Source organism: Homalodisca vitripennis, chromosome 1 (assembly GCF_021130785.1).
Source record: "Homalodisca vitripennis isolate AUS2020 chromosome 1, UT_GWSS_2.1, whole genome shotgun sequence".
NCBI lineage: Eukaryota > Metazoa > Arthropoda > Insecta > Hemiptera > Cicadellidae > Homalodisca > Homalodisca vitripennis.
Window position 1 is genome coordinate 232,447,618 of NC_060207.1, and position 25,352 is coordinate 232,472,969.

Genomic DNA, 25,352 nt, shown 5'->3' on the forward strand with positions numbered 1-25,352 from the left:
GATCAGCGACTACCGCTCCGATCGCCGTAATTCTTTGCATACTAACACAGGTTAACGTAATTTCACAAAAAAAAAAAAAAAATAGTCCCGATTGTCGCCGGAGCCGTTACCCCTCCAAAAAATTTAAAAAAAATTAAACTAGAAACAATAAAAATAAAAAAAAAATTTACTTACCTTAATGGTATTTTTTATATTTTTGATCAGCCCCTCTAGAATTTGATATTTTACTGATAGGTACTATCTCGACTCTCGAGGGATGTTTTTTCTTTCCTTGACATCAATGCGGGGCAGCTGCCGAAGCCTGCGCTGATGGCCGGAGGCACTCGTCTCAACTCGATAACAACTAATTAATTTTTAGCTCGAAATTTAAAAAAAACATTGTTCATTTGGATCAAAATTCTGCTCATTTCAGTATTATTTTTCATTTACGTTTACAAAGATGGTGCTGCATCCGATGACGTCATCACGAGGTTGAATCATGGTCACAAAAGGTCACGTGAAGCCCAATCATCAAACAAACATGCTTCGAAGAATAGCGTGTGACAAGAACCATCGCACGCCATGTCTACAACTTCACTAATTATTCCTTGTCCATGTGGGTTTGTTTGTTGACGTATGGCGGTCAATCGAAGCCGTCCTATAGGTCACGTGATCCGCCCGGCCAATCGAAAACTTTCCTGTTTGTCACGTGACTACTGTCAACTCATCAAAACGACCATGGTCGGCCATTGTTTTTAGTTTGATAGTCGAAAATCTTGTTATTTATGTGTTTTGTATTGCCAACATTGTACTGCCAAAAAACGGGTTTTTATATGTTAGCGACAATCGGGACAATTTTTTTCGGTGAAATTACATTAACCTGAAGGAAACAGGATTTTTCCGGACATTTGCCATCGTTCAGTGAAACAAGAAAACAGTAACACTACGTTTCGAGATCTGCAATCTGATCTCTTCTTCAGGTAAAGAACTAACCTAACTCATAATTACAAACTAGGTTAAAATAAACAAATCTTACTAAAGCGTTGTGGCACCATCATTAGTTCTCGTGATTCACCTTGCAGGGAATTGTCTAAAGTCCTCTTGGACATCTTAACGCCATTGGTAGGAAAAACTGACTCTTTCATCAAAAATTCCAGGGATTTCGTAGAGAAGTCAAAATCCCTAAAGTTGACTGAAACTGACAAACTGGTAAGTTTTGATGTCGAAAGTCTATTTACAAATGTACCAGTTCCAGAAACTCTCGGAATTATTAAATCACGTCTCAAAGAAGACCAAACATTAAAGGATAGAACTAAACTTCCCGTGCCAGTAATTATGGAACTGTTAGAACTATGCACTCAATGCAATTATTTTGAGTTAGAGGGTAAAATTTACCGTCAAGATGAGGGGATGGCAATGGGTTCTCCACTGTCTCCTATTTTCGCCAATATCTTTATGGAGGAATTCGAGCGAAAAGCTTTGGCTTCAGCTCAGTTCAAACCGAAGATTTAGTGGAGGTATGTGGATGATACCTTTGTTATTTTTTCTCGTGGAGACATTGAATTAAATAATTTTTTGAATCACATTAATAGTATTTCTCCTTCCATCCGCCTCACAATGGAAGTGGAAGTCCAAAACAAGCTTCCCTTTTTGGATGTGTGTGTATTAAGAGATAGGGATGTCCTTAAGACATCTGTTTTTCGAAAGATAACACACACAGGAAAATATTTAAATTATCATTCCAACCATCAAAAATCTGTCAAAGGAGTAGCCTACTCGTTTAATAGAGCAAAGAGCTTGTGCTCAGATACAGATGGACTAAAAGAAGAATTTAAGAAAATTGAATCGGATCTCAGAAGCAATGGATACCCTCAATTAGTAATTAATAAGTGCAAACGAACCAGAAGAATCATTCCTGAGTCAGAAAAACAGAATTGTGATAAATTTGCGTTTATATCAATCCCTTATGTGCCGGGATTATTGGAGACAATTAGAAGAGTAGGTAGAAAGTACAACATTAGAACCGCGTTTAAAACACACAACACTCTTAGACAAAGTCTCGTAAAAACAAAACCAAAAAATGGCACACAGGATTCCAAAAACTGTGTTTACAGTATAAAATGTAGCTGCAATAGGGAATACATAGGCGAGACAAAAAGACCACTAAACGTAAGGATGAAAGAACACAAAGAAAACACGAGAAAGGGTTTCACAGAAAAGTCAAAATTTGCACACCATTGTTGGTCCGAAGACCATCATATGAATTGGGATGAAGCCCACATAATACATCGGGAACCACATTTCTTCAAAAGGAAATTAATTGAGGCAACATACAATAAATTGGCAGACCAACCAATCAGTCAACCATCAGTCGAGATTAGGCCGCTTTGGTTGCCAGTTCTAAAAAATTAACTAAAGAGAAAACCAAAAGTATCAAACGGATCGGATATTTGTAATAAACCAATGCGGAGTCACAATATGGTTTTAAGAAGTTCATCTCGCATGAACCAATAATAACGAAAGGGCCCATTCCTGTCCCCCTTCCCTTGTATTTCCGCCATCTTGTTTTAGCCAGCCGTCACGATTACCATTGGCTAGTCCCTCTGGTCAGTCGTAGGTGGTTAGTAGACGAGTGAAGACGTATTGTGACCTGTATTCCGTAGTTCAGTTTTAATGATTAGTGTTTGGTATAGTTTTGTATTAAGTGCATGTCTTTAGAGTTAGTGAAGTTGACAAACAACATGTAGGTTGTGATTCCTGACTTAGGCGTGCCACAACGCTTTAGTAAGATTTGTTTATTTTAACCTAGTTTGTAATTATGTATTAGGTGAGTTCTTTACCTGAAGAAGAGATCAGATTGCAGATCTCGAAACGTAGTGTTACTGTTTTCTTGTTTCACTGAACGATGGCAAATGTCCGGAAAAATCCTGTTTCCTTCACAATCCTTCCATCGTCAAAAATAACCTTCAAACAAAGTACATTAACCTGTGTTAGTATGCAAAAAATTACGGCGATCGGAGCGGTAGTCGCTGATCTTAAGATTTACAGATTGTTTTTTTCAAACTTCAGTGAACTGGCAAATTCTATGTTTCGTTTTCTTATACTCATTTGTAAAATATATATTTTAAAAGTATTACATTTTTTACTTCCTTTGATAACTTCAAAAATCTTAATTATAATAGAACTTTAAGCAAATTAACTCCATTAAAAACAAGAACAATAACTTTTATGTAGTAGTGATAATAGTGAGATAAGCAAAACCAGTAGATGACCAGAAATCTGACTTACAGTGGAAAGATTTAGTAACAAAGTTGGTCTATTACATAGAAGGCACAGCAGAAATTTTGGATTTTCCACGTCATCCCTTTCACAGGAAGAAAGTACTCTTTGACTAAAGAAGGCTTCTCAAACCTACATATGATATGACCTAAACATTTTCTTAAGTGGAACGATACAATCAACTCAACTAAGGTGCCGGAAATATTATTCATACCAGAAGTGTTCTTAAATGTGCAAAACCTGAAGTAAGTGACAGTCACAGATCGTATATATTTGTGAAGACCGTTATGAGAAGAATGAGTCATGTATAGTTTTAATAGACTATAGCTGGGTTCAAGAGCATAGAGCAATTTACCAGCAGACGATTTTTATTTAAAAGTCGGCAAATGAAACTAGAAATTCGTCAGGTTGTTTTAAATCAAATTTTGGGAAAATTTAATTCAGTATAGTGATAGATACCAGGTAGCAGTACACCACACCAAATTTTTCACAAGCAGATTTACTGATGCTGTATGAAAATTTCTTCAAGTCTATTAGTTCATTCTTGAGATATCCATGTTTTTGTAACCCCTCAAGTGATAGGCTTCACTAACGTTCAGCCAATAATTTTTGTAGAACTGTTGAAAATTTACAAATAGAAGACAAATGTTACTTTAACACTTTAAATGAAACAGATTTGTAGTGATTAGTAAATGGGAATCTTAATATCCATATACGTATGAAGACTAACTATTGTAATGTTTAAAAGTTCTGTTTTGTCATAAAATACAAATTTTATACTTTTCAAATTATGTATTTGTTAAAAAAAGCAACTTGAACAAAATGAAATAACACAACATGGTAATCCAGGGGATGGAGATTAAATAAACAATTCAACTCTTTAGGAACAATAATTTATTTCACGGACACTAACACTAGTAAGATCTACCGAAGAGAGTGAAGTACTTGGCAGGAAGTGTGCAGGCCGTACGGATGCACTTGGTGCCAGATTTCACACCTCCTCGAGGCTGGTCGAAAGGAATACACAAACTTTTTGCGCCCATCGCTGGAGCTCCAGCCTCCACTTCCACACTGAAACAAAACACAAATCATGAGGTGAATATTCAACAGACATAATAATAATAATCTTTATTGCGTCAACAATTACAAGATTGCATGCAAGCTCAGGTACATTCATCATTATCTACATTTGCATTAATTCTATTGCAGTTATAGCTATTCAATTGTATAACAGAACTGGCGTTTTTATTTTATTCTTGTTTTCAATGATTTTCATCCCAGCAACTCAACTTGAACTCTTCAACGGAGTAAAACGCCTTTGACACCAGGAGATGTTTTAATCAAAATTTGAATTGTTTAGAATCACTGAGAAGTTTAATTCAAGTCAAAGTCAAAGTCAAAGTCAAAAGTTTCTTTATTCATATACATCAAGTACAGAGATAGTGTCAAAAAGTAAGTTATTACATTTATGTGATAATAATAATCGATAGCATCAAAATTCATGATTTGTCTGATGGTTTGAGACATCCAGATAGAATTCTTGAAGTGTATAGATGGCCCGTTGAGAGAGTAGTTTCCAGAGTGCAGTCTTCAGTTCTTTTCCCTTCTTCGTCCGTATTTCTGTTGGTAGGCAGTTGCTCAGCTTTCTTCCCATGTAGGTCGGTTTCTTCTCATACTGCGTTAAGTGGTGAGTGGGAAGTTGGTACATTGTTGAGTTGCGTGTGTTGTAGTAGTGAATGTCTTCAAGCCTTGTAAGGTTTTCTCTCCGTCCACGTACATCACGAGTTCTTGGATATAGAGAGCTGTCACAGTCAAGATATTTAGGGTTGGAAAGGCCTCTCTGCAGCTTTCCAGGGGATGAAGGTTTGCAAGGATTCTAATTGCCTTTTTTTGGAGGATTAGAATTCTGTTCATGTTGGTTTTTGAGGTTCCTCCCCATACAGCCAGTCCATATCTTATGTGTGTCTCAAACAGAGCGAAGTAGGCAGTACGTGCAGTAGTCAGATCTCCGATAGCTTTGATCTGCTTGAGGGCATACAAGCTTGAGTTCAGTCTGTTACATAGCTGGTCAATATGAGGGGTCCAAGATAAGTTAGAGTCAACTAAAACCCCAAGGAATTTGGTTTGGTCAACTAAGTTCACTTCTGGTAAGGAGTTTATTTGCCCTGATCTTCTTCCAAATCCTAATTGGCTAGTTTTGGAGGGGTTCACCACTAAGTCGTTTCCATCACAATATTGATATGCCATATTGACAGCAATATAAGCATTCAGGCACAGATTTTCAGGAGAATGGTTGTCGAGGATTAAAGTTGTGTCGTCTGCGTACATCAAAGTTTTAGTGTATTCACTTAAGTATTCTGGGAGGTCATTAGTAAAAAGAATGAACAGCACTGGGCCCAGCACAGATCCTTGGGGCACACCTCTTTGGATTGGCAGAGGTTGCGACCGAAATGCCTTGGTGGTTCCTTTTACTGTAGACTTAATTTCAACTACTTGACTACGGTCTTTGAGGTAACTCTCAAACCATTTTAGGGCCGTTGCTGTTACACCCAGTGCATTCAGTTTCTTCAGTATGAGGTCGTGTCCTAAGCAGTCGAACGCTTTGCTGAAATCGAGGAAGATCGCTGTAGTTAGGTTCCCATTTTCTAAGCTGTCAATTACTGATTCTAGTAATTCAATCATTGCTGTGGTAGTTGATTTACCTTTGACAAACCCATGCTGAGAGCTTGTTATCAGGTTGTTGAGTGTACAGTGTTCTAGAAGCCTGGTGAGTACTACTTTTTCACAGAGTTTTGCGACCGTTGGGAGTAAGGATATGGGCCTATAGTTGCTTAATTCTGTTCTACTACCAGTCTTAAATTTTGGATATATTTTGGATATTTTTAAAGCGGAGGGAACGTGGCCTTCATTGAAAGATTTATTGAAGATGTCAGTGAGGGGGCAAATTAGTTCTTCTGCACAGTGCTTTAGTACTTTTGTGGATATGTCGTCAATTCCTGCTGAGTTTTTGGATTTTAAGCTTTTAATAATTGATCTTAACTCCTCTTGGGTTGTGGGTCTTAATGATCTGAGTTCACTGGTGTGAGTCCCTCCAGGGAGTTCAACTGGTCTCCTGGCAGTGCCATTATTACGATCAATGGTGTATTTTGCAATGTTGGCAAAATAATCATTGAACTGTTCAGCTACAGCATATGTGTCTTCAATAAGTTGTCCATTGATGGTCAGTTTGAGCTGAGGTAAGGTGTCTTGTTTTTTTTGATCGGACACTATTAATCGTTTCCCAGATTGTTTTTGACTTATTTTGGGAGTTGGTAATTTGATCTGCGATTCTTTGACTTCTTAGGGTCTTCAGTCTTTGGTCATACTTTTTTTTTAAGTCTGTCGCTTTGATTCTGTCAGCAAGATTTCCTGTGGTTTCAAACTGGTTGAGGTAAGCTAGGTAATCATTCTTCAGAATTAATGCTTCTGCATCTGCAAAGTGTTTAGGTTTGGTCTTTTTAGTCCTGGCAGTTTTAAGAGGGCAAGCAGTGTCCAGAGCTATTGTTACCGTGGTTCTGTAGTTGTTGTAAGCTTCCTCTGAGTTTAAAGATGTATACACTTTTTCCCACCTTTCATTTATTAACAACCATTTCAGCTCATCCAAGTTTCTTCCTCCAATTGCTCTGTGCACTGATTTAGGTGTTTTTATTTCCTCTAAGTTGGTGATAGTGCACTTCTGGGCTGTGTGATCAGAGAGTCCAGTGTTAAAGACTGATATGTCAAGTGCTTCAGTGATCATATTGGAAGCAATCCAGTCTATAGATGATTTTGATATAGGAGTAATTCTTGTGGCTGGCAGATCAACTCTTTGAATATTATGGTAAGCGAGCATTTCGTTTAATTTTGCTGTGTTTCTGTCTGGCTCCAGTATATCAACATTTATATCTCCCATGATAATGAGATGTTTATTTTCGACATGAGTGTAATCTATTATACGAGTTAATGTGGCTATTGTATCTTCTAAGTTACTATCAGGTGATCTATATGTGCCTATGATGTAAGTAATGTCTTTCTTAAAAATTATCTTGATCATTGCGACCTCACATGAAAGTTCTTGGCAATATTGTGACACATCAACCTCCTCAACACAAGCTTGTAGAGCATCTTCTACAAAGATAGCTACACCTCCAAGTCTGTGATGGGTGCGGCTGTAGTGGGCTATTAGTTCAAAGCCAGGTAACCATTTAATGGACTCTATCTGGTTTTGTCGGAGTCCATGCTCTGTTAAGATGATGACATTGAGTTTTTCCAGCTCCGCTAAGTGAAGGAGGCGATGGGATTTGCTTTGTAGTCCTCTTATGTTTTGATGCAGGATGGCAAGTCTTCCTTTTTTTGAGATTTTTGTCTGCCTTGCTTTGAAGTGCTCAAGTCTAAAAAAGATGATTCCTTTTGATCACTTCGAGGTTGTGTACTGTTCTCCAGAACCATGGTTGTCGCTCTGCTTGGGTAACTATTAATGATTTGCCTGTAGTGGTCTATGTTTTTGTTGAAGAACTCCTCTATTGTTTCATTGTGTGATCGTAGTCTTGCATTTAGGGGGGGATGGTGTGTTGTGATTTTCCTAAGTGAGGACTGCTTATTTGTGGCCGTGTCAGGTTCTAATCTATTGTTGTCACTCCTGGTCATATCCTGGTTCAGTTTTTTAAAAGGAGTTTGGCTGTCTCTCCTGGTCATTTCCTGGTTCAGTTTTTTAGAAGGAGTTTGGCTGTCTCTCCTGGTCATATCCTGGTTCAGTTTTTCAGAAGGAGTTTGGCTGTCTCTCCTGGTCATGTCCGGGTTCTGTGTTTTGAAAGGAGTTTGGCTGACTTCCCTTGTAGTTTCTTGGGTCATGATTTCAGCATAACCTTTTTGTTTTACACCTACTGCCTGTTTTTCATTTGTAGAACTGATGCCAAGTAGTGAGATGTCAGATGAAAAATTATTTTTCACATTGGTAAGGAAGGTTGATATGCAGGATTTGATTTTTTCCTCTTGATCCTTCAGTTTCCTGCATAAGAGGTCGTACTCCGTCTGTAAGGTCCTAAGGTTATCATTCTTGGTTTCAATTTCCTTTTTTAAGTGTTCTTCTGTACAAGATGAACTTTGTATTTGAGTTTTAAGTAAAATAGTGTCTTGTTCGAACTTAAAAGAGTTTTCTTTCAGTTGTCTCTGTAAGTCGTTAATAGTGCTGTTTAGCATATGCTTGTCGCTCTCCGCTTGGATAATGATTTCTTCTTTTAGACACATTTCTTGGTTTAATTTTCTGTTTAGATGTTGGGTTTCGAGATGGAGTTCTTGATTTCTATCTTGTAGAGTTGCATTTGTATTTTCAGAGAGTTTCAGAACATCCTCCAGGTCTTCGGCATCTTTCAAAGCAGTTTTCAATCTGCATACTTCAGTTTGCAGATTAGCGTTTTCGGTTCTGCTATTGTGCAGTTCCTGTTTAAGTTCCTCATTTTCCTGAACAAGAAGACTGCCTGCCTCAGCAGCTAGTGCCAGGGAGGTTTCCAAGTCCTGGCCCTCTTGTTCATCAAAAAGTTGAATTTTCTTTTGAATAACAGCTAAGCTTTCAGGGCCTGGGGAAGATTTACTTTGTGGAGATGAGATTTTTTTGTTGGGAGATCTAGCTGGGGTATATACTGTTTTGCAGTCACTGCAAATCCAGGGCTCGACATCTGGCTTTGACATTTTTGTGAGGTTCTTTCTAGAAATATTTACACACTCTGCATGGTACCACATTTGGCAGTGGCCCGTGCACTTTATTCCAGAATACTTGACCCCAATAGTACATGTACCACAAGGATATTTAGTTGGTGGCATTTTATGGTATGTAAATTATAGAAATGTATAAATGAAATATATAATAAAGCTGGTATATAACTATGTCAAATTTCTTGAGGTCATTGAATAATTCTTGAGGCCAGATGATAAAAATTGTAGCAGTTTAAATTCGGTGTTGAATTAGGCTAACGATTCCCCTGTCAACAATGCAGTGCACATTATAGAGTGTTGTTTATGTCTAAGGACAGTGAGTGTGTATTCAGCTGGTGTGTCTATTACTGCACCAAGGTCAGATATTTTCAGTGTTTTGTTGAGATTTGACTGGCTTCTCCGGTTATGTTGGTAAAGTTGTCAATCAGATTAGAATATTAATACAGTTTTTTGGTGGACCTTTGGCTGATTGCTTCAGTCAGAATAAAGTAGTCAATCAGATCAAAATATTAATACAGTTTTTTGGTGAAGCTTTGGCTGGTTGCTTCAGTCAGAATAGAATAGTCAATCAGATTAAAATATTAATACAGTTTTTTGGTGGAGCTTTGGCTGATTGCTTCAGTCAGAATAAAGTAGTCAATCAGATTAAAATGTTAATACAGTTTTTTGGTGGAGCTTTGGCTGATTGCTTCAGTCAGAATAAAGTAGTCAATCAGATTAAAATATTAATACACTCCAACCAACCAAGTGCTGGCTGGTATTGAGGTGTATAGGATTGAGTATAGGATTTGCTAGAATGAATAATTATCACAGCTAGCAAGGTGGTCGAGGCAGAGCAGTTGTGTGTGGTCAGGTGCTGAGGTTGCACTGTCAGCAGATGCTGGGTCACCGCTCCCGTCTGTGACCTCGCTCTGTACTGTGTGCTTCTGCTGTACAGCTGGATGCTATTACAAAGTCTAATACGTCACTATTTCTTGTGAGTTGGCTGTCCTAATGACGTCATTAAACCATTGTATGTGAGAAATGGTTAGTTGTCTTATATCTTGAGTCACTGAAGTAATTTTTTTTTTTTTTTTTCTTTAAATGGTCTTGATAGATAGTGTGAAGAAAAGAGAGAAATTGTTGTTAATTGTTGTTAAGAGAAGTATTAATAACAGTTTGTGGGTTATGGCAGTTGGAATGCCAGCTCATATGAGTATTTTTTTTATTAATTACTTTGTTTTATGAATTTTTTAATGGCTGAAAATGACTCACAGTAATTTCTGGTAAGTTATAGTCCGTAGGAAGTATTATGTAGTCACTATTTCCCACTTAAAACTAAACTTATTACTGGATCACTTTCACTGCAAGACTAGTCAGGTAGCCATCTTGATTAGTTAATTCCTTCAGGCAGCTTGTTTATCAGTTTCACACCAACTTGGGACTGCAAGTGTTCAAATGCGTCGTTCTATGTTGTACAATCCGAAAGTTGTCACTGCCTTGTAAAATTAACAATCCAAACTCTCTGAAGGCATCTTTGCACGACTCTCTGAAATTCAATTTGTAAAGAATTCTGAGAGCTTTCTGTTGAGCTCTAAATACTCTTTCGAATTTATATTTAGAACAGCTGCCCCACAGTTTCAAACCGTACGAGAAATATGAATGTATCAGGCCAAAGTAGGCCCTATTTTAACCCTTTTAGGACCAGACCAAAATTTGACATGTGCAAAGAAAATTTTTTGCGTTTTTCTGGCCATGCTCCAAGAACTGTGCATATTAAAAATGTGCGATTTTTCAAGCGTTTGAGAGAAAAATCACATCTTCAGAACTAATTACTGTACAGATTTGTTTTTAGGCTTAAAATGTTTATTATTAAATTGTTCATTGTGAAAAAATAAATTTAAGTCATTATATAGCAAAAAACAATTTGATTTATCTGTTTATCAAATAAAAAAAAGAAAAAAAAAATTGAGTTTGATTTTCAATAACTACCAAAAATAAGAATAAATTATATGTGGGAAATAGTATTTATTAGTTCTACATATAATTCTCTATAACTGTACAAAATTTGAAAGCCCTGGAATAAAAAATAAAAAGTTTGTAAATGAATTAAATTTTTCTGTAACACTGGTTAAAACACACTTTTCAGCATTAGCCTAACATACAAAACCTTATAGGCTACTAAGGATATTATTCGGTACTTTGGGATTATACCGACCACACCATTATGAAGAACACAAAAATATACATTATAGAAACAAACATGATAGAACGAAAAAACAACTCTTTAATTACAAAATTACAAACTTACAACGATTATCAATTGTTAATGGGGTCAGATTCCGTTATATGCCCCCAACGCTTAAACTTTTTTCAATGAACTTAGAACGTTATAAAACGATGTAGTTGAGTAACAGAACTAACATTCCATCAATCAACAAGCATTTCCAGGTATTGCGATCGGTATTGTTGTCGCTGTTATCTTATCTTTCTCGAGAATCCCGATTACGGCAGGCCGGGCGGCATCACATGATTATTTAAGTTTTTTGCACGGTACATAAAAACAAGTTTTGTGTGTTTTTTTCAATAAAGAGTTTAGTTTTTGTTTGGTAATGTTTGTTTCCAATAATCACGTTATCTACTAGACCGCTCGACTTTGACCTCTGTCTGAGGATGGGGAGGGGTTTGCAATAAGACAATTCCTGTTTTATATTGACGAAATATTGTTCTACGCTAATCTAGTAATCAGTAGAAGCAAAATGTCAAATAACGATTCATGTCTGGGTGTGGTCGGTATAATCCCAAAGTACCCTGACAACATTATGATGCAACATGGCCTTAAAATTTTTTTTTCACCAAGCTGATGATTCCAAAGACGTTTAAAATTTGATATCGTAGTAAGAAACATACAGGGAACAGAAAAATAGTATATTTATTCCATATAGAAGATTACAATATCTCTTAAAAAATATGAAAAGTCCGCCGGCGATAAATCAGACGGTTGGTCCTTAAAGGGTTAATACATCAATAGAACAGAATTTTGCAAGGTTACGCAAAACATAAATGCCAGAAGCAACCTTGGAGTAGATTCTGTCAATGTGAAAGTCCCATGTCAGCCCTCGATCAAGGTACATTCCCAGGAACTTAACGGATTCAGCGTCCTCCAAGAGAACATGGTCCATCATTACCGTGGGACGATACTCTTGTTCTTGTCGATGTTGAAGGCAAAGATTTATTGAGTTTGATTTTGAGCTGAGTTTTCAAATTGAGTCTTGAGAAATGTTCGATGCATGAATTTAAATCGATAAATGATTTCACTTCAAGATAATTTTTAGATTTCGATTTAATACAGAGAGTCGTGTAACATTGTAATGTCTGAGCATAGCAAATAATATTCATTATCTCCACAGGGTTCTGTCCACTTGTTCCAAGACAACTTGGGAAAGGATATTTGGTACTGACTGAGTGAAAACACCCAGAATATTCGAAAAACAAATTAAAAAAGTTATCAAACCATTTATATTGTAAAATATAAACTTAAAATCATTAGTTAGGCTTTAATTATACCATTACTTACTGTATTTTCAAAAGCCATATGGAAAGTATACATGGTCCAGTAAAGTTTAGACTGAAAGCACTTAACAGTCTTACAATATCTCAAATCAAAATTGAAATTAGTAAAATTATAAATTTTTTCCATTATTGAATATCAACTACCAGCATTTTGTCAAAGTTTGGCACAGGAATTCAAAATTATTCTTTACGGACTTGAAAACAGTGCCCTGAGGTCTGTTTATCATCTAAGAAAGTTTAACGCTATCGAGAAATGACTGATGTTTGACCCAGATTCCTTTAAGTCTGTAATCACAGAACTAGACCACTGGGCTATCAATGTTCAGAAAGTTTGCAAAAATTTAGTCCAGAATAAAATCTCTGCATATTGGAGATGACAATATTAAATCTTCAATAGATTGTATTAAACCATTAGTGCAAAGATTGTAAGAACGTTTGTTTATCAACAAACAAGATTATGTTGATAAATATTAGATTACCTTGCACTTTCCTCCTTGATCTTATCCTCGCAGGGGATGTCACCACAGAACGGTGCCAGTAGCAAGTTCTTGTTGTCCAGCTCTTTACAGAACGATGCCCAGTCTTCTACTTCTTTTATATGGGTCTTCATATCTTCTGAGGCTCTGGAAATTAGTACAGATTTAAAACTTTGAACTGGTCAGTGTCTTACTAGTTATTTCTGTGTAAATAATCTATAGGCAACTCCTGTGTCCAGTAACGGTGCAACTTCTCTAGCATTGTGGTTGTCTTTAAGTACCAAACTTATTAGGTAGACTTTGTATACAAAATCAACCTATTGTAATCACTCTCATCGTAGTGCTTACGGAAACTTTCTCCTTAACCTCACTTAAAACGACACCCAGAGACCAAACCACCCCCGTTCAACATATCACATACAGCATTCTCAATCTACTTCAAAATTCCCAAAAAACTAAAAAATTACTACCTTCAAATCTCCAAGAGTTTGTATTTGAAAAGCCAACCAATATTTAACAGGCGTTGGTCTGTACTGATCATGTAAAAATGGTAAATAAAGAATCACAGCCCTTTGACTGTAAATCCTGCATAAATCCTCGAGAAACCTGTAAGATCATGTCAATAAGTAAAAATGTCAGAAGTAATATAACCAAAGTATATCAAACCAAAGAAAATATTAACTATGAGACTGAACACTTAATTTATCAATTTAATTGAAATTTCTGTGAAAAACTGTGTGTCGTCCAAACATCGGAGTCTTTACGCAAAGAGTAACTAGCCACCAATTTGACATTGTCCATAGCAATGTACGTATAAACACCTTTAGCCAGTCATGCTATAAATGTGCACAATCAAAATCATTTAGAAAACTGTTCCATTTAATAGAAAAAAAATGAAACTACACATCAATTACAGGTCTTCAAACAAGACAACCAAGAGGTCTTAAAGATAAATTTCAAGTTTTCTACTAACTTACTTACTTATTCCCAAATGCGAAAATTCATGGACCATACATAAGCTGTGGATCTATTGTACTTATTTATAATGCCAAAATTCGTTAAAAATTTATTTTTTTATGAATCACTTCCTCACTTGCGCTATCTCTAGTGATATGTATTAGGATACTTCTCAATAATACATAAGGCTTCTTACTTGGCCAGTAAGCTTTCATGGATGTCATCCAGCATTTTCTTGAGATCCACAACAGCGTTGGAGAGAGGCAATGTGGTCTTGGACCCAGAGTCTCTCCTGACTGCCACAAGCTGCTGGGAACTCAGATCTTTTGGTCCTATCTCCACTCGGATCGGCACTCCCTGAGATAAACAATACATCGAACTGTTAGTCCTGTAATCTGTACAATAGAGAGATCATACATAGTTTATTATACAGTGTGAGTTAAAAGTATGGATACACTCTGTTTAGTTTGTGATAGATAAAGATGGAGGGATGGAACTCGGGGCACCTTTTTAGGAAATAGAAGTGAACTCTTTAGTCACTAAACCTTCACTAGGACTTCTCTTTATAACAAATTTAGTTGATCTAACCATCTTCATTTTCTTTAACAGACTTATGCAGGGTGATAAAGATATGTAAAACGAGGTCTTCCTGAAATAATGGTAAGGTAGATTAAGGGGAGAATTCCATCGTTTCTTATGGCTTTTGACCTGATAAATTGAATACTACAGGTTCCAGAACTGTAAGTTAAGTAGTTTTTGAGAAAATCAGTGTCAAATGTAAAAAACAGAGTGAAAAACACATTTTTTCATCTTTGAAAAACATTAAGTTCGTTACTTCACTAAGAAAAAGATAAGAATTTTTAATCAAACTTGTAGAAAATTTTATTTTGAGTAAAATCATGTAAATAAAGCACACAGAAAGCGAACATATATATATATATATATATAATATATATATATATATATATATGTTTGAGTACATACATTTTTATTTATAACAGTACAACTATGAAATTCTCCCCTTAATCTACCTTATCAGAATTTCAGAAAGACCTCGTTCTACGGTGAGATGAAATCCGTGTGAAATCTTTTGCTCCCCTATCTCACTAACTAAGCATTTCCGGACCTGTGTTTAAATAAACTGTTTTCATTATTATTCTTACACGTAGAATGAACTCCCACAGTTTCTGCATATCTTCGCGAATCACCCTGTACATTGTGTCTCCATGACTAATTATTTGTCACCTTGAGCTCCCAGTGGTTGAACTTCCAGCCTGGGGAATAGTTGTCCCTGTAGTCTCCTTGAACTCGTATGTCCGCTGCACTCAACTTAGCCTCCAGGTCCTGACACGTACTCAGCAGAGCCTTGCGCTCAGCTTCCTTCAGGTTCACAGTCACTCCACACATGACTATTACAACCTGCAGGCAGATCACATCACAGCTGTAAAAAGTTTCCAATATTAAGCTTTTCCTACCAAAGCCTAAATTATCCTACCAGAAGCATAGACCGGCGAATGTTCAGAACACCTAAAGTCAACAAGTCAATACTAAATCATTCTTTTCTTTACAATGGCCCCAAATATTTTTAATAAATTGCCTTATAACGTTAAAATATATTCTATGAATGTTAGAGAATTTTGTAGTAAATTAAGAACGTTGTTGTTATTACAAGAGAACTGTAACTCATTTTACAATTAATAATTTCCCCTATAGTATTATTTTTAGTTATTATATAAATCATGTGTATAAATAAATTAGGATTTAAGTGACATGAAGAAATATGTAAATAGCGAAGAATCACGTATTTTACTTGTATATATTTAGCATAAATTCTAGTTTCTGGTTGGGAAGGAAGGGATATTGAGATATGTGTTTTAGTTTGTAAGATAAAGATTGTAACGAGGAAAGTATTTTAGTTCTGTTGGTGACTCATGCAGTGTTATCTATTATTAATCTGTAGTGCAGACTGGACTCTGATAAGAAACCTGTTTTATTTTGTTGTCCACTGGCCACACTACTTGCAAAAAGTGGTCAGTTAATTCCGAGTTGTTATAATTTTGTATTGATGTACATTTGATGATAGAATAAATTCATTCATTTTTCAAAAAATGAAGTAAACACAAATCAGTCAACACATTCACTGCAGCTGTATATTCAGTGATATTGAGTACTCTAACAAGCCAGCATGACCTAACACATCTGCCGCAGCCAATGTGTTAAACATAGAACCAATGAATGCCAAATATCAGTCAAGAAAGATTCTATACAATATACTTATTAAGCCCAAAATACTGCACCAGTACAAGAAATTTCTATACTGGTTCTAGGAATAGGAGAAATAATTTTATACGCAGGAATATCATCAACATGGAGAATTCACTTTTATCAGTCAATTATAAAAAGATTTTAAACTTTGATTTCAAGGTAGTTGTTTTATTTTGGTTGATAGACATTTTTATTTAAATAGGCCTTTTGACATCAAAGATGCCATGATTAGGAATGAATCCAACAATTTTAAACAACGAAAATATTAGTACAAGGAAGTTAAAATTACACTTATCAGCTAAAAAGTCATTATAGGTTTGACGGTATATAGTTTTGACTAACCTGGACAGCTGCCACCCTTGGAGGAAGTACGAGACCCTTGTTATCAGCATGTACCATGATCATCACACCTGCAAGCAGTCAGTTTTTAGTTGTGAATACATTTTTGTTAAGCTGAAAAATGAAGCTTCAACCAAACTCATGACCGATCTGAGTCATTGGATTGCCTTGCATGTCACAAAAGCTAAAATATAGTAATTTTGATATAGGAAGATGCTTATATAAACATTAGATTAAAAACAATTACAGTACTCGAACCAGTCATTAATATCAGCTGATTATAAAAAATGTAAAAGGACACATTCCTTAACATAATTAAACTTGCAATTAGAATATTAGCTGGATTATCATACCAAGAGTCTCGCAGACAACATTTTTCTAGGCTTAAAATTATGACCTTGGCATGTACTTATATTTTATATAACCTAAAATATGTCAAATACAATGAAGATAGACTTGAAACACAATGTACACTCCATGAGTATGATACCAAATCAGAAGATAATCTAAGAACTCCTAATATAAGGTTAGATAAATATTATAAAAGCCATAAATACCAGCAGTTAAAATTATTTAATACGCTTCCTCTTTTTGTTAGACCTTTACCTTTCAAACAATTTAAATCAAACATGTCAGAGTGGCTTAAGCTGAAGGAATTTTACAGTGTTGAGGAGTATATGAAATGTGATATGTTGTAAATACAAAAATAATAAGGATACTCCATAATTTATTATATTTATTTTAAATTGTCGTTTTTAACTCCATGTCTCTGTTAATGGCCAATAAAACTTCTGATTTCTAGCTAAAATGAAGTTTATCGTTGTACTTGCTAAACTTGAAACACAAAGAGCTATCTGAGATAGTAACTCGATAAACAAAAAATTAAAAATAACGACTTGTGGAGTAAAAAAAAAATAAAAAAATAATGAACGGTGATCAGAACATCTGTAGTTTAACCCATTGGCTTATACATATTTTTACTATCAGCTCAACTGGAGTTATCCTATTAAAAATGCTAAAAATGTAAGAGTTTTTGTTATATGTTTATAAAAAATTTATTTTTCAAGTTAATTGGTTATATTTTATATCTTTTTGGATTAACATGAAATGGGCTTTAATAATAAATATATAGTGATATATTTGGTCATAATTTAAAAATAATAATACTGTACAAACTAAAAAAGTTTTGGAATTTTTTAAATTAAAAAATTTTTTTTACTCAATAATATAAAATAAAATACCCCACTGTTGCTTTTATTTTGTTTGAAATGTATTTCTCTACCTAGAAATACTATAATATGTGTATACGGGGTGTATATTATGTCTGGAAACACCCAAATATATCCTTTAATAATTTAAATATAAATTTGAAACCTCTTACAATCGTGATAGAGATTGGGCATCTACTTTTTGGAACAATGTTTTGTTATGTCACACCAACGGGGGACGTCCTGCCGAGGGTATCGTGAATATTCTTAATGGAAGCCTATACCTTGTGATACATAATTTTAAAGGTAATAGCTTACTGAATTGAATGCCACAAACCGCATCTCAAAGGAATTATTCTATCAGAAAATAGAGCATTTTTAGTATTGAAAATTTACTGATGTTCAACAATGTAATTTTAACATGGTTCTTGCCACAAAATGTGTTACACTAATTTTTTAGCATTTTTTAAATGTTCAATTAAATAAAACAAAAATTTCATTTTAAGCTGGTTCTATTAGCACAAATTTGCCAGTTTTTATTACAGTACAATTATGGAAATACTTATGTTATTGATTTCTTATTACAAATAAAATGTTGCTGTGCAGCTTTTCTGAGCGATGTATGTGGGTCTTCAATAAATGTTTGCAAAACATCTAGTGCATGTTCTTCATCTGTTGCAGATTGTATCCTACCCGACTTTGGCCGATTACGTACACTCCCTGTCATTTCAAAACGCTCAATAGTTTTTGATATTGTTGAAACACTTATGGGATTCCTTTCTGGGAAAGTGTCATTAAACAAATTACAAACTTCCCGATAAGATCTTTGACGATCGCCATATCCTCGCATCATCAACAGAGTAATTCGTTCTCTTTCAGACAATTCCATTAAAATGCCAAATAAAAACTGAACTACTGTAATTAGATAACTTGTTGACAGCAATGCTTCAGAGACACTGATTAACTCGACAGGAATGATATGACCTTTGTCCATTTGTAATTCCCAAGCTTAGACCTGTCTAGTGAAAGCTCCATGCTCAACAAACTGAAACCTGTAGACCAGATGATTAATAACACAATAATGTTTCTCATAGGCTAGTGACCTTTGTCTCTTTAAACCTTCCTGCTGACTGGAAAACACCAAGTACAGATTCATAAGTAATCAGAGAAAGTGACTCATAAGTTTTATTCATTGTAATAAAAACTGGTAAATTTGTACTAATGAAACCAGCTTAAAAATAAATTGTTTATTTTATTTTAATTGAACATTTAAAAAATGCTAAAAAATTAGTGTAACACATTTTGTGGCAAGAACCATGTTAAAATTACATTGTTGAACATCAGTAAATTTTCAATACTAAAAATGCTCTATTTTCTGATAGAATAATTCCTTTGAGATGCGGTTTGTGGCATTCAATTCAGTAAGCTATTACCTTTAAAATTATGTATCACAAGGTATTTCCATTAAGAATATTCACGATACCCTCGGCAGGACGTCCCCCGTTGGTGTGACATAACAAAACATTGTTCCAAAAAGTAGATGCCCAATCTCTATCACGATTGTAAGAGGTTTCAAATTTATATTTAAATTATTAAAGGATATATTTGGGTGTTTCCAGACATAATATACACCCTGTATATATGCATAGTTTGACAGAATAAATGTTTTTTCTAAATACTGAAAATTCCAAGAATATTGATTTTTTTCTCTTGTAGTACACTAATATTCTTATAATAACGTATTATTCATTTAAATTTCAATTAATTGTAGTATTACAGTTTTTCTTATGTGTTACAACAATATTAGTCTAATTTATACTAACATTTGGTTGAAAAAGGAGTTAAAAAAAATTATTGAGATGGCGCTGTACTTGTCACGGAACCGTTCCGTGATACAAGGCCAATGGGTTAAGAGCAGGACAACTACGGAACATTAAAAAACATTTCTTACTGGACTTAGGTCATGTAATTGTGGTCCGACAAAGAAGATTGGCCTCCATTGTACTTAATACACTGCCATTTTGCAATTTCAAAAACAGTCAATTTTCTAAGTATTTTCTCTAAAATAAAATAATAAATAAATGCATTCTGCATCGTACCATTGATTACATGAACCTGTGCATTTTATTCCTGAAAACCTGACTCATGTAGCATAATTATTGACACACAAGTATTTTGAAGGCATTTTAAGTCCTTTTAATTATGAGGGGGGATGGTAAATATTAAAGGATGCTTCTTTAAATTTTGAAAGAAAGATGCTGGATCATCTTCCATATAGCCCAGATCTTAGCACAGAGTGATGACTATCTATTTCCAACGATAAAGATAAGGCTCGTAACGCAGCGTTTCAATAATGACACCAAACTTTACACCAGCATTAACTAATGGATCTTAGGTGGTGGATTTCTACAAAGGTGGAAACGAAAACTTCTATCACTCAGTGATAAATACCTGGATTTGAATCATAATTAGGGGAGGGGGGGGGTTATATTGAAAAATAGCGTCAGAATGTAACTGTCAAATGTTCATAATAATAGTTTTCTCCATCACTTTGTTAATTTTTATTTTAAACATCTATTAATTTCTGGAAAGCCCTAATATAAAAAAACTCAAAAAACTTACCAATTGTCCTTGTAGTGAGGCCCCATGAGTTCTGAAACACGAATTGCTTCTCCTGGGTATCAGGGTCCTCGTAGATGATCTCAAACATTTTTGAGAAGTTCTGGCCGAGGTGATGAGATGTCGCTCCCTGTGTTACACAATATACCATAAGTTGGTCTTTTATAAAATGACAAATCTTTTGATATACTATTCTTATTTTATCTTCCAACACAAACAGGGTTCCCACTCAATCTAAATACTCAAATTCACGGCTAATTCACGGTTTTCACGGTTAAAAAAATTAAAATTCAAGGTCGGAAAGTTTTCATAAACAACGTTACCGGTACAAACAAAATCGTGTTGGAGAGGGGCGAAGTTGAGACGTAAACACTACAGACACAGCAGAGCGGTAAAATACAAAATAAAACTTCTTCCCATTTGACTAACGATGTCATTGGTCGTGCAGGAATTGACGGAAACGTCTAAAAGAACGAAATAACAATAGGCTTCGGTTACGACGCAAGCAATGAGCGGCGAGCGCCCCGATTTTTATGTGCGATTTGCTACATAATGAATATAACAAGGCATATTATTTTTACAAAACATCATCATAACAGTCATCAAAGCAATGACAAAGACAAATTTCAATATAATTAGCATGCACATGGCTCATAATTTTCTTTAACTTACAAGTTTGTTGAAATCTGAAGAGAACTTTGTTGACACAGGTTAGACAAGATGCAGGGTGACAGGATTCGTACGTTGGCTAAGGCTAACTCGTTTGAGTCCATGAAGTACACTTGCGTGATTATTAAATTATTTTCTTGTTTAACACATTATTATTATTATTTCGATCGATTTCTTCCACAGGAAAATTTTCACATAATCACAGGTTCACATTTTAATTAGTACATAAGAAAAGGCAATTTTATTGAAATTAAAATAACATATAAACGTTAAATGTATAAAAATTATATACAACTTGTTATAAGAAAAGTTATTTGGTACCAGTTTATACCAAAAAAAATATATTTGTACACATAAATAAAGAAATTGATAAAAATGTCTAGAATAAAAGTGAATTACGATTTGCACTTTTTGCTAAGTTCCTGTATCTTATCGTCTAACTCAGCTGCCCTTTTCCTGGCGTCGGACAAAACCTGGAATTTTTGTGCTTCCAATTCTTTTTTTTCTATTGCAGCTTGCTTCCTCTCTTTCTCAGAATTAATTTTGTCTTTCATTTCTTCTCGTTGTTTTGCCAAGTGCTCCGAGTAGTGGGCGTGGGAATTTTTGGCAGCATGAACTAATTCATTAGTGATTTCCATTGCCTCCAATCCTCCTGCTGCTGATACGCCGTCACAAACTTTTCTCAACGCGACTAAACTCTCCTCCTTCAAGTTTTCAACTATACACTGTTTGTTGACAGAGAAGCCTCTTTCAACAGAAGAATTTCCGTGAGAAAGTGTCAGAATGAGTTGAATGAAAAGCTTTAAATCTTTATATCAATTCTCACAATAAGAATAAGATTGGAGTGCCGAGCTGGGGAAACAAATCTTTCATGTTGAGACATGAAACCAGCTGTTGTCCGAGGATGGGGGAGTGGAGTACACGATATACCCCTCCCCTTCCACTCTCATTGACAGTATACAACAAAGGTTATTTTTACCATAACATCGCTGCACCACATTACAATATCAATCAATCAATCAATCAATATTTCTTTATTACATGAACATTAAGTACAGTAATATAGTCAAACATAGTATAATGTAATAGGAAAAGTCGCTTAGGTGTTTGTTGCATCCAGGAACTCCTCCAGGGTGTAGAGTGGAGTCTTGACAAGGAATTCTTGAAGTGCTTTCTTTAGTGCGTTTCCAGTTAGCAATTGGAAGTCTTCTGGCAGTTGATTTCTGAGTTTTCGTCCTATGTAGGACGGTTTTCTTTCAAAGAGGGCTGTTCGATGGCGGGGTAGAACATATCTGGAGGCATGTCGTGTGTTGTAGTCATGGAAATCGTTGTAAGTGTCAAAATTGAGTCTGTCAACATGTAGAATTGTTTCGTATACATACAAGGCTGGTACAGTTAGAATGCCTAAATTTGGATACGCTTCCCTGCAGCTTTGTCGAGATTCAAGATTGGCGAGGGATCTAATTGCCTTTTTTTGAAGGGTGAGTATCCTTTTCAGGTTTTCAGTAGAGCTGCCCCAGATGATAAGACCATATCTAATGTGGGACTCTACCAGTGCGTAATAAGCAGCTTTGACGGATCCCTGAGTACCCACTGATTTGAGTCGCCTCATAACGTAGTATATGCCTGCGCATATTTTATTGGAAATGGTGCTCACATGATGACTCCATGAAAGTGTACTATCGATAGTCAGGCCCAGAAATTGTGTTTTATCAACTACTGATATGTCTGGAATATTTGTTGGTATTTCCTTTTTCCTACTGAAATGCACTTGCGTTGTTTTATTAGGATTTATTGCCAGATCATTCAGTGCACTGTATTTGATGGCTTGTTGGAGAGAAGTCAAGGAGTTAAGGGATAGTTCATCTGCTGTGTCATTTTTTATAAGAAGGGTAGTGTCGTCTGCATATATTATGCAGTCAGTACTGGAGCTTGCGATGAAAGTAGGGAAGTCATTAGTTAGAAGAATAAAAAGAACTGGGCCAAGTACCGATCCTTGAGGCACACCTCGTGCCAGTGGTTTTGGAGTTGATGTGTACGATCTGGTGATGGAAGATTCAGTATGCTGTACCTCCACAAGTTGTGACCTTCCTCGGAGGTAGCTGGAGAACCATTTGTTCTCTATGCCTCTTACTCCCAGATTTTCCAGCTTTTTTAAGATTAGGTCATGTCCCAGACAGTCAAAAGCCTTGCTGTAGTCAAGAAATAGGGCTGTTGCGTACTTTTCGTCATCTATGCTGTCAATGATTGATTCTACTAGGCTAATAATTGCTGATATGGTTGATTTTCCTTTTTGAAATCCATGTTGGTTGACTGTGATTAGGTCATGTTGTTTAAGGTAGGCCATCAATCGCTTCAGAACAAGTTTCTCTATGATTTTTGCAAATGTAGATATTAGCGAGATGGGTCTATAGTTCTGAGGGTCTGATTTCTTCCCTTTCTTGTGTTTTGCATAGACCTTTGACACTTTAAGCCTTGAGGGGAAGTGACCGTCGGCAAAAGATTTGTTAATGATTGCTACAAGGGGTTGGGTTAATTCATTTGCACAGAACTTCACACTCTTTGAAGAAAACTCATCTATGCCACTGGACGATTTGTTTTTCAGGCTGCAAATTGTTTGATTCACCTCGGTCCAAGTTGTTGGTGTCATGCAAAATGACTGTGGCAAGGGAATGTGCAATAAGGTCGGGTTTTTTCCTGTCCACCCAGGTGCTAGGGTATGTATTTGGTTTTGAATTGTCATGCCAGCCATCTGAGTAAAGTAAGTGAGTAGTATACTTTGGCCGTTGCTGGGACAACGCACCCGAGACCGGTTCTGGGACAAACCGTGTGAGACCGAATCTGGGACAGAATTTTTTAGAGAGCGACTAAGAGTGTGAGTACGGGTAGTCAGAACCGCGCCGCGCGAATCACCACGCATGTCATCGCTGTCCCGCCACCGCAATTTTTTAGAGAGCGACTAAGAGTGTGAGTACGGGTGGTCAGAACCGCGCCGCGCGAATCACCACGCATGTCATCGCTGTCCCGCCACCGACACCACGCGTGTGTTTATTTACCACAATTGTGAGTATGTATGTGTTTGTGATTTACTGATCAGATCTAAATAGACGATGTTGTTTGCATGGTTGTTCTGGAGCAGTTGGTTGTTTTGGTCTACAAGTGTGATTGTGATCTGTTGAATCTTTCGTAAACCGCTCCGAAGAGGTATGTAGTGTTTTTCTTGAGGTGATTGAGATATTTTGTAGCCGTGTGGTACATTAGGGGAAAAGGAGTAGAGGATTGCTGTCTCCAAATGTTTGTGAGAGTGAACATCATGATTGACAAGACTGTTGTTGACAATATTGCAGTGTATCTCGATGACATCAACGGCTCTGAGATTCGGTGGATTCGATGCAATTACATTTTCATTTGAGTTGAAGTAAGACGATTCTTTTTGTAAGTTTGTTGCATCAGATTTTTCAAAACCTAAGAGATCACTAACGGTTTTATCCAAGTAGAATTTAATTGGAGAATTAATTGATATTTTGTCACCGTCTTTAAAGATCTTGAAATCATCAGAATTTATACTAAGATTCAACGATTTTATGCAATCTCTGAAACTCTTTTCAAGTTTTTCAATGGTCCAGTAACCGCATTGAAGTATCAGTGGTTTTCGGAATGAAATGTATTCCCAAGTCCCAAAAATAGACTTTTGCATGTTGCAACAAGTTGTATATGTTGTTCTCAGAGTAAAATCCAACAAGAGCCATATAATACTCTTCGTTTGGATCCAAGTGGATGGGGTGTTCTAGATGGAGAGTCAGTACAGACTCAGTTCCAGTTAGTTTGAGTAATGGCATGGTTGCAGTTTTTTATATACTTATAATTCTATACAAGTTTTAGATGAAGTTTGCTACCATCATGGAAGTCTTCAAAACCTCTTTCCATATATTTTTTATTTCGTTGTTGAATTTTTTTCTGCATGATGTATATCTTGCCTTCTAATTCACTCAATTGAACTTTGACAACCACATCATATGGCTCCACTGCTTTGCTCACTTGACCAATTCTCTGGTGGTTTTTCAGTAGGAAGCTGCCCCATATCTTTTCACCATTTACGGTACTAGTGGGGACAATCTCGATCGCATTTATTATTTTTTCCGATTTTACCAAATGCGATTCCAATAATTTCTTGACTTCGGATAAATCTTGTGAGACTTTTGATACATCACTTGCAAGCTCAATTATCTCGTCAGGAGAAGGGTTTGAATTGGGTTGAGTTGGTATTGATCCAATTTCA

The 25,352-nt window shown here is 35.8% G+C and overlaps 1 protein-coding gene across 1 annotated transcript in view; it reads right to left on the minus strand.

The window, feature by feature from the left end:
• Positions 1-4,135: 4,135 nt before the first annotated feature.
• LOC124353140 (bifunctional glutamate/proline--tRNA ligase-like) overlaps positions 4,136-25,352 on the minus strand; it is a 127,555-nt gene continuing 106,338 nt past the window's right edge. Inside the window, 6 exon segments of the mRNA XM_046803001.1 lie at positions 4,136-4,329; positions 13,020-13,163; positions 14,170-14,330; positions 15,219-15,392; positions 16,581-16,648; positions 20,408-20,534. Coding sequence (XP_046658957.1) covers positions 4,173-4,329; positions 13,020-13,163; positions 14,170-14,330; positions 15,219-15,392; positions 16,581-16,648; positions 20,408-20,534 — 831 coding nt within the window. The 3' untranslated portion in view covers positions 4,136-4,172.